The 13,298-nt window shown below is 53.1% G+C and overlaps 1 protein-coding gene across 2 annotated transcripts in view; it reads right to left on the reverse strand.

The window, feature by feature from the left end:
• Positions 1 to 13,298, reverse strand: part of PNKD (PNKD metallo-beta-lactamase domain containing) — a 58,883-nt gene that overhangs the window by 8,583 nt on the left and 37,002 nt on the right. The window contains exon 1 of one of the 2 annotated variants that reach the window (XM_036236301.1): positions 10,858 to 11,067. The exons of the other annotated variant lie outside the window; for it this stretch is intronic. Within the exon in view, the coding sequence (XP_036092194.1) occupies positions 10,858 to 11,018 (161 nt within the window). The 5' untranslated portion in view covers positions 11,019 to 11,067. Of the gene's footprint in view, positions 1 to 10,857; positions 11,068 to 13,298 lie in introns of those variants that run through there. 2 annotated transcript variants of the gene reach the window in all.

The following is a 13,298-nucleotide window of genomic DNA, read 5'->3' on the forward strand; positions in this document are numbered from 1 at the left end:
TTTCATGGGCCCTCCTCTTATATTTTTAAATCGGTTTTAGCCACTTCAAACTTTCACTCATTCAATGGTATCTAGTGCGGCCTTGCTATCAGCCTGCTCTGGGCACACAGTGAGAAAGGCAGAGTCGGTGCCCTCATTCAGGTTACATTCTAGAGGGACAGAGAGGACAACAAACATAGTGTCAAGTAAAGATGACGAAATAAAACTAGGCAAAAGGACTGAGGGCGATGACAGGAACTGCCATGTTAGCTACTGCAGTCAAGGAAGGCTTCTCTCCGGAGGCGACTTTGCAAGCAGCAAGGGAGCAGAACGTGTGAGAATCTGAGGAACGCTCACCGAGGACCCAAGGACCGGGAAGAAGGGAAGTGCAGAACCCCAGGGGGGCGGGGGACAGCTGGCGGCAGCTGCTAACTCTTGCACTGTGCTGTCATGATGACAGAGAGTTGGCACAACTAAGACGCCCTCCCAGAGGGGGTTGGTCGGAACCACCTAATATTCTGGGTTGGATTCTAGACAAGCAAAAGAACGTTAGCGGGACAACCGGTGGAACTTCAGTGAGGTCCGGAGAGTAGCTACCAGTTTGTACGGATGTTAACTTCCTGGTTGTGATCACGGTACCGTGGTCATGAAAGCTATCACCATCTGGGGGCACTGGGTGAGGGGCGTATGGGCATTCCATGCCCTATTTTTGCAAGTCTGAAACTGTTTCAAAACGAAAGGTTAAAAAAGAATAAATATATTTTAAGTCGCCCTTTCCTCTCTGTGCCCTGACAACCACTTCGTATCCACGCTTGGAGTCCTGCTCTTGACTTCATTTCTTCCTTCACAGGCTTATGGAAAGTCCAGGGTCTCTGGTAAGAGACAGCTCTGGGTTCTAGTTGTGGCTGAGGCCTGCCTAGCCCTGGAAGCGTGGGCAAGTCATTGGTCTCACAGGTCAGGTTCCTCGTTTATAAAAGGGCAATACCAGAACTTACCCCTGCAGGTAAGAGTGTGTGAAGATTAAGTTAAATAAAGCAAGATATCAAATGGTAACGCTTAGTCAAAGACCCAGCAGTGGAAAATGTTGAGCAACTGCCGTTTCCTTCCCACATTCGGTTAGGTGCCCCTCACGGCTGTGAGCACGTGGCTAAATGCTCCCCGTCTTCCCTTTCGGGATGTTCATTACATATCCTTTGTCCACCAATGAAAGTCAAGACCCACAACAGCGGGGGCTGTACACTGTGAAGCTGCAGCAAACGAGGCTCTTCTCTTACATTTGCTTCATTCAGCAAATGTTTACTGCACGTGCTAGTCATGGTGCAGACAGCAGAGAACAAGGCAGCTGGGCTCCTGCCAGCGCAGCGAGCGGCGTGGCAAACCGACCAAACCGGAAGACAGATCAGTCGACAAACCAGCAGTTACCCCAGGCCGGCGATGGAGGAGAGTCGTTGGAAGGGAAGAGGTCTTACTGCGGGCAGAGTGGTCAAGGAAGGCCTCTTCTCTGAGGTCGACCTTTGAGCTGGGAATGGAACTAGAAGAGGAAGCCAGCAGCGCAGACTGGGGTGACAGCACCCAGGCCTGGGACAGGCAGAGGCGGGCGTGTTCTGGGAGTTGCCAGGAGGCCTCGGTAGGGCAGGACGGGCAGAGAGCACCGGGGAAGAGGTCAGCAGAGTGGGCAGGGGCCAGGTCACGGCGAGAGGGTAGGAACTTGCTGGTGGCTTTGAAAGCGGGGAAGCACATGCTGAGTTCCCTTTTTAAGAGCTCGCTTAGCTGCTGTGTAGGGGGGTCTAGTGAAAGGGAGTAGAGTAGAAGGTGGCAAGGGAAACTGAGTCACTAAGTGGGCAAAATGACAAAGGCCTGGCCTAGATGGGATACTGGAGATGGAGAAAGGTGAGGATGGAGACCAGATCTGAGATCTGTGCCCCACTGGCTGTGGGGGGGACAGGGTGGCCCTTGTGTGCCTCAAGTCTGGATCGCGGTGCACTGCAGGGCAACGTAGGCCTGAGACATGGAGGAGGGAGGAGCCCGAGGACCTACTGACACTGGGACACTTTCTCGAGGCTCCCAGGCCCAGTCCTCCCCTGACAATGACTTCCGCACGACTCTCTCAAGTCTCTGAGCTCTGGCTCCTCCACCTGCCTGCACATTGGCAGCGTCACAGTCACCAAGGTCCAAAACGACCTTTGTCAACTCTTCCTCCTGCTGCCTCTGGGAAAAGTCCTGTCATTGTACCAGCCACACAGCGTTCGTGCTGATTTAACCCTCTCCCTGGCACACGTGACCAGAATCCCTCTCGAGTTTGCTTTCCAGTTCCCACCACATGGGCTCGCCAGGGAATAGGCCCTAGAAATTCTTAACCAGAACCTTACGAAAGCCTCCTTTACCCAGCTCTTGGCCTTCAACCCAAACTGCAAGCCACTGGCAAAAATTCGAGTTCCTAAAGCACTGATGTTGACTGGGTCCTGCTACTGCTCAAAAGCCTTCGGTGGCTCGCACAGTTTACAGAGAAGAGTGTCTGACTCCTGGGCAGGCCCTCTGAACTCGGACTGAGGCAAGTCTCTGCCTCCTCCCCTCCGCATGGCCCAGTGAGAACCCTGTGCTCCTGAGGGTGAACAAGCAAACACTCCCAAATGTCCACTAGCTGTACAATGGATAAATAAGCGGTGACATATTCAGACCATGGAAACCTACACAGCCAGGAAAACAAATCATCTAGAGCAAGGGTCCCCAATTCCTGGACCACGGACCAGTACAGGCCACTGGCCTGTTAGGAACCCGGCCTCACAGCGGGAGGTGAGCAGCGGGTGAGAGTATTCACGGCCGCTCCCCAGCGCTGGCATCACCGCCTCAGCCCCACCTCAGATTATCGGCATTAGGTTCTCATAGGCAGACCCGTCCCTGGTGCCGTTTGCTGGAAACTGTTGACTAGGGCACCAGGTCTCAGCATGCACGAAGCTTAAACATAACATTGAGCATACTGCAGAGAAAACAATTTGACAACATTTATGAAAAATGCCAAAGCATGCAAACTATCACCTATTTAGGGATACTGAGGTGTACAGTAAAAGAATCAAGGCAGCAGCCCAAGGAAAGCGCAACCTGCAGGAGCAGGGGAGGTGGGCACGGGCTTCCGGGCTTCTGCTTCTTCACAGAGTCTGCAATATTTTCTTGAGCTGGGTGGGAGAAGATTGTTATCTACCTTCTTTCAAATGCCTGAAATAACTCCTTAAAATTTCAAAACTACCATCCTCCTGCAGGTTTCTGGCCTGGAATACTCTCCAGGCTTTCTCCTCTTATTGCAATCCAAAGCCTCCTTCAGGGCTCAGCTCAAACCCTTCATCTCCCCAGTACCCCAGCAGGAAGCCTCCTTCCTCTGCTCCACGTGAAGCTCTCAGCCTCTCCCCACCCCTCCAGGAGCAGTGAGCCCCTCAGAGGCAGGGCCTTATCAGTCTTCTACCAGCTCCCTAATCAGGACCATGCAGGAGGCAGGCAGACTAGGCTGGAGACCCAGACTGCTCCCCGTGGCTCCTCTGTACCCTCTTGGATACCTCCAGCACTAGCACAGCACAGAACTGGCACTCATGAATGTTTGGTGACTGGGAAAGGCCAAGGAGGGCCCGGCATGCAGGCATGAAAGGCGCCAGGCGCAGAAAGGGGATTGTCTACTTGGCACCTCATGCAGCTGGCCCCATGCCCCCATGCCGGGCTGTGGACTCTGTGAAGCCCAGTGGGGCTGTCCTGGGCCAAAGTTATAGCTACCTCTGTTCCTGCTCTCCCCTCCCCTCCTCACCCCCCTGCTTCCAAGTCCCTTCCCTCTCCTTGCTGCACCCACATGCCTGGACAAGCAGAGCGCTGGCTAAGCAGGTCACCAGACCCAAGGGCATGCGCGGGGGCTATGTCACTGGGGCACAAAATCCCAACTTCCCTGGCCCTGGGGTCTGGACCAGGGAGGAGCTAAGGGATCACTAGACAGGGGGTCTATAGACAGGTTCACAGAGGCTTTGCCCACCCAGGGTACAGGGCCTCTCCAGAGCCCACCAGCTCATCTTGAATGACAATGACCTTTTCCGAAGCTTTCTTTGACTTCACCATGAGCAGACCTGAGCTAAATACCTCCTATCATTGATCTCCTGTCATCCTTCAAACAACCCTGAGGCAGGTACTACATCATTCCTTCACATTTCAGACAAGGTCAGTGGAGCCTGGAGAGGTGGGAAGGGATTTGTTTGCTCAGGAAAACAGAGCAGGAGGTGGAGGCGCAGTGGTTCGCCCTGGCAGCCTGACCCCGGAGTCTGCACTCCTAACCACTCAAATCCTCCCCAACCCCACATGAGGGGCTAGGATGAGCTAAGTGGACCAGGACTATTTTGGGGGCACATTCAAGACCTGTGAGGGCCTCTGCTGAGAAAAATGAAACATCAAGGTGGTTACAGTAACCACACAGCCTGGGACCTGGCCTCTGGGACTCTTGGGCACTAGTTGGGCCTGAGACATGAACCCCTTTGAGAATCTGGTGAACACTAAGAAGCCTCTCCGGCCCCCCACGCCCACCCCTGCCCCAACTCATCACATACGCAACTTTTTGCCACGAAGACCGCAGGACAGGACACCTTGAACTGGAGAATCCCAAAGATCCCTTTGAAATTTGGGCTCTGTGATTCCTAATCTGACTGAGCTGATGGTTCCCTGGGAAGCATCCGAGCCAGATGCAGAAGACAATTCAGGAAAAAAAGAACAGACCCTGGATGGGAAAATGTGAAGGCTTAGGAGTGACAGAAGGACCTATCCTTGTATCTCCTAGCCCTCCCCCCAGCTCCCTGGGACATCTCTGTCCCACGGAATGGGTCCTATGGCGTCCTTTCTTGTGTTGCCAGTGGCAAGGAGCAGAGCCCAACAAGCTCACGTGACTTACAAGATGACACTGACACCCCAGGACTAGATGCAGGATTCAAGCTCTCTGCCAGGGGGGTCCCAAGGCATGGACAGAAGGCTAGGATCTAGATCCTGGGCCACCTGCATCAGCGTGATCTCGGGGTGGTGGTTAAACATGAAGACGCTGACCTTTTCCTTTTTTGGTCCCCTTCCTACATTCTGATTCAGCATTTCTGGGGCCCAAAACTAACCACAGTCACCTCACCAAAAAGAGAAGAAAGTTTCCTAATTAGTCCTCTGGGACCTAGATGGGAGACAGAAAAACCACTCTGCAGGGCGGGGGGTGGGGGCAGCAGCTGGGCCGAGCCCTGCAGCTGTCCCGAGGGGCCATCCCTGAGGGGTTCGGGCTGCCTGCCAGTGAGGGGTCACGCTCCTCTCTCACTGAACCAGAGCGTGACTTCACTGGTATCTGAGTCTAAACCTCCAGCCCCATGGGAGGCCGGTGGGACAGCTGGGGACTGTGCCACACAGCCCTGCCCCCTAACCTCCTGCTGCTGGCACAGGAGTGAAGGACACACAATGCAGCTTTTCTTCCTCTCCATCCTAGGCAGCCCCGAGAGATGCTTGAGGACGTTGGTGTGTCTGCCCCAGCCAGGCCCTGGGGCAGAAGGGGAGCAGCATGGGGGTGGGGGGCAGGGAGGCTCTGCATCCAACAGAATGACTTGGAAAGCCCCTATTGCCAGGGTCGCCTGACTTCGCCCCTACCTCCCTCTGGCACTCCCTAAGTGCCCCCCAATCCTGGTGGGCCCCAGACTCCACCAGGACCCAATAGGCAAGCCAGCTTGTTGAGACTTCTGGTCAGGGGGTGCTCTGGGTTTCTCTCAAGCTCCCCAGACCCCAGGCCTCTGCCTCTGGGTTTTGTTTTTGTTCTGATTTGTTTCTTTTGGCTTCTCTGTCTCCCCCACACCCCACTTCTCCCCCTCCCCTCTCGATCCCAGGCCCTCTTGATCCAGTCCTCCTCCCTACACCAGGCCTGTGGGAGCCCAGTGGGGAATCAGCAAGAATATGCAATAATGAAGGCTTCGCCTCGGACGAGCCACAGGGCATTCTTTATGAAACAACCCTGAAATGGCTGTGTGAGGGCTGCAGGACTTGGAGGGCCACCAGAACACAGAGTCTTGACAGAGGAGGGCCTGCTCTGAAGGCCCTCAGGGACAAAGAGAGGGGCTCAATGTTTGGTGCACTTTCAAAACTGAGGAAACTGAAGAAGATAATGAGACAGCTAAAAAGGCCCTAGAGGGTGAGTTTCCTGAAGCTGCCAGCAAGCCTGGCGGTTGGGGTGTGGGTTACTTCCCCAAGCCCAGGAGAGGGGCAGTGCTTGCACGTGGTCAAAACACAGGCCTGCCAAGAGATCAGGGGGCCTGTGTCTACCGGCTCCATGCCCATCTTGGCTATGGTCTTCTGCAGACTTTGAGGCCCTCTCCAGACCTTGCCCATCTTTCCTAGAGGGAGAAGGAGCTGCTGCTGAGGGCTCTCGGGGAGGACTAGAGGCACATCCATTGCTGGTGGCCTGTCCGTGGTATTTCAGTCCTGGCCAGGAGGCCCGGACTAGTTGCATCTCCTTGCCCAGGACCCCAGGTCACCTGCTCAGCCAAAGCCCCTGGGATCTGTTTGTGTTTGGTTTGGGTTTGTTTGTTTTGCACACCCACCCTCCCCACCCCCCAACACAGCTAATCCCAGGCCCTCTTGATCCAGTCCTGCTCTCTGGGCCAGACCTGTGGGAGTCTAGTGGGGAATCAGACCTGTGAACACCTAATGCAAAGACAAACAAGATAATGCAATGGAAACTCCAAGAGAGGAGACTGTGGCAGGGGCCACTCTGGAGGAAGAGATGAATTGTGAGTGACTAGGTAGGCTGGGCAAGCTTCACAGAGGAGACGGCCCTGGCCCAAGCTTTTCACTCACTCATTCATAAAAAAGACATTTAATGATGGCCAACTCTGTGCCAGGCACTGTTCTGGAAGCTGGGTTACAGTACTGAACGAAGTGCTTTCTCTCATGCAACTCATATTCTGGATGGGGGAGAAAACCAATAAACCAACAGACAAGTCGATGGGAGTTGCTATTTTCATATGGGCTGGTCAGGGCAGGATGCTTTAATCAGGTAAAATGTGAGCGGTGCTCTGAAGGAGGTGAGGCAGCAAGCCACGTGGCCGTGTGGTTGGGAGAAGAAGGTTCTAGTGACAGAGAACAGCAACAGAAAGGCTCTGAGGTGAGGCTGCCTGGGAGTGCCTGAGGGGCAGCAAAGTTCCTGGGTGACCCAGGCATAACGAGCAGAGCGAAGAGCAGAGAAGGTGAGAGGGTGCCTTTGAGCTAGGATCCGAGCGGAGAAGTGACCTGTTTCTGGATTAAATGTTAACAGTTTCATTCTGGTTGGAGGTACAAAGGCGAAAGGAAGCAGTCGATTTGAGAGGCCAGGTGAGAGATTGGGCTGACCGTGGGATGACCCAGAGTGGGAGCAGTGGAGGTGGAAACAGTGTTCAGATCTTGGATATATTTTGAAGGCAAGCTTTGAGGATGTGACAAAATTTGACAGGTAGAGATGCAAGAGAGGAAAGAAGGTCAGGCAGAAGCATGGAAAGAGCCCAGGGCCTTGAGAAGATCTGGAGCAGGTGTGGGTGGGTGAGGGGTGTGGACTCCCTTTCGTAGGCAATGTAGCTTGGGGAAGAGGCCACCTGCTCAGAGCCATGGTCTGGGGACTAACCCAGCAGCAGAGGGGAAGCGAGGAGAGAGCAGAAGGGCCACTGTGGATGCTGGGGCTGCAGCTGTCCAAGGTCCCCAAGGCCTGAAGAAAGGCAAAAGACCCCATTCCTCTCCTGCAGGCTGTGCTGCGGATGGCCCCGCCCACTGCCTCTACCTGCTCTTAATTCAGTCCACGAGCAGATGGGTCATTCACCCAAAGGCCCTCAGCTCAGAACTCTTGCCACTGCTGAAAGCCAAGCCAGTGGGCTTCACTGGCCCCATAAAAAGGGGTTCCTTTTGTAGAAGTGGAGCTAGCAAGGTTTGTCCCGGGGACAGTTGGTTTTACTTGGGTCATGAGGGTCAAGAAAGATCTTCTATGCCTAGCAATAGAAGTGGGGTTCTATTGGTTGGGGGGGGGAAGCAAGGCTTTTGTCAGCTAAGACTGTCCAACCCCAAGACCACCACCATCCGCTTTCTCAGCTCTGCAGACATTCCCAGCTCTGCACAAACCCAGCCTTATTCCCCAATCGTCCCCACTCTGCAAACAGAGGCTCTTGCTCATGGCCCTAGTCTGCAACCCCCCCTCAACTACCACTGAGAAGGCAAAGGGGCAAAGGGAAACTGAGGCATGAAGCTGCAGGGTCGGGGACACAGCTGGGAGAGCCCACACTCCTTATCCCGGCCTCCTCAGGCATACCCTGTCATTCCCCGGGACCTTGTCATGCCCTGACTTCTGCCACAGACTGGGTCCCTGTTCACATGCTCCTTCCACTACCCCTTGAGAATAGCCACTAGACTCTACTTACATCTGTGATCCCACAGTCCTGACCCAGGGTTAACTGAATGAAGGAATGTGGGATGTCCTGATGGGGAGGTGGGCAGGATGGGCTTAGAAGACAGTAGAAGTATGTAAGGAAACTCCAGAAGGAGCCTGCCACCATCACAGTCCCTCCTTTCCACCCATCCCGCTACGGAAAGAGCACTTGCTATCATTTGCTGAGCACATACTGTACAATTTCATTTGATGCTCACAGGAACCCCGAGAGGTAGGCACTATCACTATGCCCGTCTTATAGATGCAAACAACTGAGGCACAGAGTGGCTGAGTTATTTGTCTAAGGTCACATGGCTACTAAGCAACAAGGCTAGGATTCAAAAGTAAATTTATCTGACCACCTCATGGTATGTGCTTAACTACTACACACAGTCTCCCACACCCCTCAGGTTAGCCCAGATCTACCCTCCACTGTGCCCAGTTACCCCCACCCTAAGATAACTGTGGTTATGTTTGAGGAAAGCCCTTTATAAAACTGTCAAATGCCAGTGATTACTGTTATTAATGATAACATGAACCATTATTCCTCTCCCAGGAGTTACTCAGTACTTCCATTGTTTGCTTTCCAGACTCCGATAGGGTCCTCTGTTTGTGGTCCTCTTAGCCACATGCTTAGGGTGCACTGTGCCCATGCACTCTGCTCCTCCCTGTCAAGTCCTATCCTCCCCCTCCATCCTTCCTGGAGGCACTCCCACAGCATTAATATCTACCCATTTCCCCAGCCTGTTTCCTGCTAACACCCCTTGTCCCTCCTAGCAGCCAGCAGCTTCTCCCCCAAGGGACTGAATTGATTGTTTCCCAGACCTTGGAGGGGCAGGTTCTTGAATTCTGACTCCAGGCACACCCTTCTGCTTTGCAAATTTGGGGAGTGGATTCCAAGGCAACCATGAAATGCTGATCCAGGAAAGCTATAGGAATACTGAATTCCAAAGACGTTCTCTGAGATTTCCAAATTTGGAGATTGGGAAACTCCCAGATCCCATGTTCTAGGAAGATCCAGACTCTCAGGATTCTGAGAGGGCGAACTTGTGAATTCTAATCTCAGGACTTCCGATTCCAGTTCCTTGTGGAAACTTTTATTTCCACTTCCTCAGGCCATTTATATAACTTCAACGTTACCGATTTTGAAGCCATAATTAGATTTAAAAATCCTTCCACAAACGGAGCTATAAAATTCCCAGAAATTTTGAGGGGAGAAATGTTTTTTTTTTGAATCCTAAATATGAAGATATTAAAATATTTATAAATCTCATTATTTTAATGCTATTTTCAGTGCAATGGTGACTTGGTTGGAACATTATGGAGACTGTGACCAATGTTTGGTCTCTTAGAGATGTGAATGACCCGAAGGCACACACACAAGACTCTCCCACCCTGTCTTTTCCCCCACTAGGCCTTTATATCTCTATTTCTTAGGCTGAGTGTGAAGAGAATCCTAGGGTTGACGCTTCTAGGGTATCTGGGGTGGTGTGAGGAAGAGGGGAGAATTAGAATGCTTTCTCTGAAGCTCAGGAAATTCCCAAGCTTAGGTTCTCCCGCAAACCTGGCCTGTGGCCAGGGCTCCCACAGTTCCCAACCCCAACATCACCCTGTCCTTAAATTGGGGCTTGATTTGAGGTCCTGCCCGCAGGTAGTGGAAAGTGGATAGGGGCCCTAGGAAAGCTTTCTTGGGGCTCTTTCCCTGCCTCTCAGTGTCTCAGTGTAGAACAGAGCTGGTTGGCCACCCTTGCCTGGCCTAGGAAGGGGCAGAAGTGGGGAGAAGGGAAGAGTGAGGACAGGAAAAAGCCATTGGGAGGTCAGTGAACCTCGACAAGTCAAACAGAGTGAGCAGGGTCACATTTCACAGCCTGAGGCTTCCCACGCTGGCCAGGACAGGGGAATAGAAGGGGACAGACTGACCCTGCAGGGTTGGGGATCTCACTCCGGACAGAAGAGCTTACATTGTATGGTGGGAAGTAGGGTGATGGGGAGCGGGGCAGGGACATGTGGAAGGAATTGATAGTTTCAAATGACACTTAGAAGGTCTGTGGCATTCCGGACATTCTGCCTCTTCTGCACCTGCCCACCCGGGGCCTTCCCGACCTGGGATACTGACCTAACTTCCTTTTCCAACTCCTCTGTCTCCGGCCCCTCACCTGGCTCTTTTCTCCAGATGTCCCCTCACGTGCCATTTCTGACCACCCTGGCCTGCCCCTCCAATCATCCCAGCCCATACCAATTTTAACCGCAACGCCCAATTGTAACCCTCTTTCCCCCCCAAATCAGTGGTTTCTCCATCCCACCTCTCCGACCGCTCTCCTCTAGACCTGGATCCCCCAGCTCTCGCCGCGTACTAACACCCAAGCCTCCCCCAGCCGCCGCTTCTCAGCCCTCTTTCCCAGCGCGCCCGCTTTTCCGAGCCACGCGTTCCGCGGGAGTCCGGCACTAACCCGATTCGGAAAAGCAGCCGCTTGCTGCGCGCCATGAACAGGCCGCGAAGGGTCCGCCGCGCTCGGCAGCTGCGGGGACTCAGGAACAGGGTGAGGACAAAGAGCAGCAGCCCGCAGCTGGCGACCCACAGGAACGGCGCAGGCCAGCCTAGCCAGGCCATGCTGGGGGCAGGCGCCCGCAGCGGCCCGGAGTGGGGCGGGGCGGGCCGTTGCTAGGCAACGGATAGGCCTAGACCCCCCCCCCACCCCCCACCACCACCACGCGGGGAAACCAGAGGTTTGGGGCACCGCCCCCTGCGCGGGCCGGTCCGGGAATAGGAGAGGGGTTCTGGCCCCGCCCCGCCATTGACTGGCGTTCGAACCCTCCCCCTCGCCTCCCTCGGCGGCGCGAACGCGTCGAGAGCTACCGCGGAGGACGCTTGGCCCCGCCCCCCGCTGGCCGGCCAGGAGGCGGGGCCGGAGGGGGGCTCCGACCTGCGCTAATCCCTGTCCACAATCGCCGGAGTCCTGAAAAGGGCTTAAGTCTTGTCTGCCCCCTACATCTTCTCACCTGCCCCCGCTAGGGGGTCTTTGGGAGATACCCTGGAATGGTCTCCTTGGCGGGGAAACCTTAGACTCAAACTTTTTCAGCTGAAAGGAACCTGAGAGATCTTCTGGGTTAGCTGCCATTCATACGTTTTATTCATTCACTAAATTACTTTTCTGTCTTCCTATGTGCCAGGCACTGTGCTAGTCTCTGAAGATGGAAAGGTCAAGACACAGCCTCTGCATTCTCTGAGCCTAATCTAGCAGACAGAAAAACCACGTAAGCAAACAAACATACTTTTGCATATATGTATATATATTTACATATATTACATGTGATGAGGGGCTAATGATACAGGAGGACAGAGGACCAATTTAGGCGGAGGAGGGCCTCCCTGAGCAGGTGACATGATGGATAAGAGGCCACAGAGGCTCAGAGGGAGGTGCTTGACCACGGTTATGCAGCAATGGGTGGCAGAGACAGGACTAGGACCAAAATATTTTCACTCTCAAGTCCAGGGGGATTTCTACATCACAACCCACCACTTAACACCCACTGCTGCCTTCCGATGGCTTCCAGAAGTTGTTAAGGTCAGTGGGATGGAAGTAGATGTAAGGGTAGGCGTGGTGACATCCATACATTTGGGCAAGTCAGAACTAGGGCTGGGATCCTTCTGGCTCCAGCCCTAGCCCTGACCCAACACAGAAAAGGGAAAGAAAGGCTATAGAAAGTCAAGCTAGCTCTCTCTCCCACTGGGAGATGGTTGGAAGGAAGCAGGTGGGGTGGAGCTGTTGTCTTCTTCCCTGTGACCTGTGCTCTGGCCCAAGAGAGGCTAGATAACCTGACCCCTAAAGCACACATTTCTCTCTTCCTCTGATGTACTCTGATTAGATAGATCTGAAGGCTGAGTCCCCGAGAATGGAAAGTATAAAAGTATAGGATCCTTATGCACAATGAATTGGAGGCCTCATTCCCCAACCCACCCTCAAAAAACCCAACGGATTGGTTAAACTATCCCCATACTGAATTGTAATCCCAACACCTAATCCTGGGTTTCATTTAGAAACCCCAGACATGAAGATCCTTTTATGTGGATATACCTCAAGGGCCAAAGTCTATGGCTTGCTCCCTCCCTGTCTCCTTGCCCACACAATTCAGCTTCTTAGTGCCTGGCACATAAAAGGGCTCTCAATAAACCGGCATTAGAACTGAATTAAACCCCTGCCATTAGCTTCCCAACTGTGTGTGCTGCAGAGGAGGCAGAACAGGAAGAAGACTGATGAACTAATTTGCAGAAGATTATTCCAGGCCAAGGGAGTTTATGTCTCTAAGTCTGTGTCTATACATGCAAAGTCACTGTGGACACAGTTTTCTGTAGGTAAGACTGTGCCAGGCATTATATTGAGAAATTAAAACACAGCCCCTGTCATCTGAAACAGGAAATGCAGGCTCAGGCATGAGCTGGCAGAGAATATGGAGAATGACTAGATTCTAATCTCAAGCCATATACACACTAACAAAATTATACATAATGATCTAAGATGCATTTTATGGAATACTTGGAGCCAATTCACGGCTGGGGATAAGAAATAAGGGTGGGTGTTTTAGGGGACTCATGCAGGCTCAGGAAGCCATCTTCCCCTCCCCTGGACTATTCCGGAGAACTTCCAACATCTGTTCCACATCTGCTTTAGTTTTCACCTCTGTCCCATGAGAATCTTCTGTGCCTGCCAGACACGGAAGATGCCTCATTATTCACCCGCTCCTGAACTTTGTGCCTTATAATACCTAATGACTTGTATTTCCCTCGAACATATCATATTGTTCCACACCTTCATGATTTTGAGCATGCTGTGTCCTCCGTTCTCCAAAGACTCAGATCAGGTGTGCTCTCTTCAAGAGAGCCTCCCTTGAA

This window comes from Rousettus aegyptiacus, unplaced genomic scaffold (assembly GCF_014176215.1).
Source record: "Rousettus aegyptiacus isolate mRouAeg1 unplaced genomic scaffold, mRouAeg1.p scaffold_m13_p_2, whole genome shotgun sequence".
Classification (NCBI taxonomy): domain Eukaryota; kingdom Metazoa; phylum Chordata; class Mammalia; order Chiroptera; family Pteropodidae; genus Rousettus; species Rousettus aegyptiacus.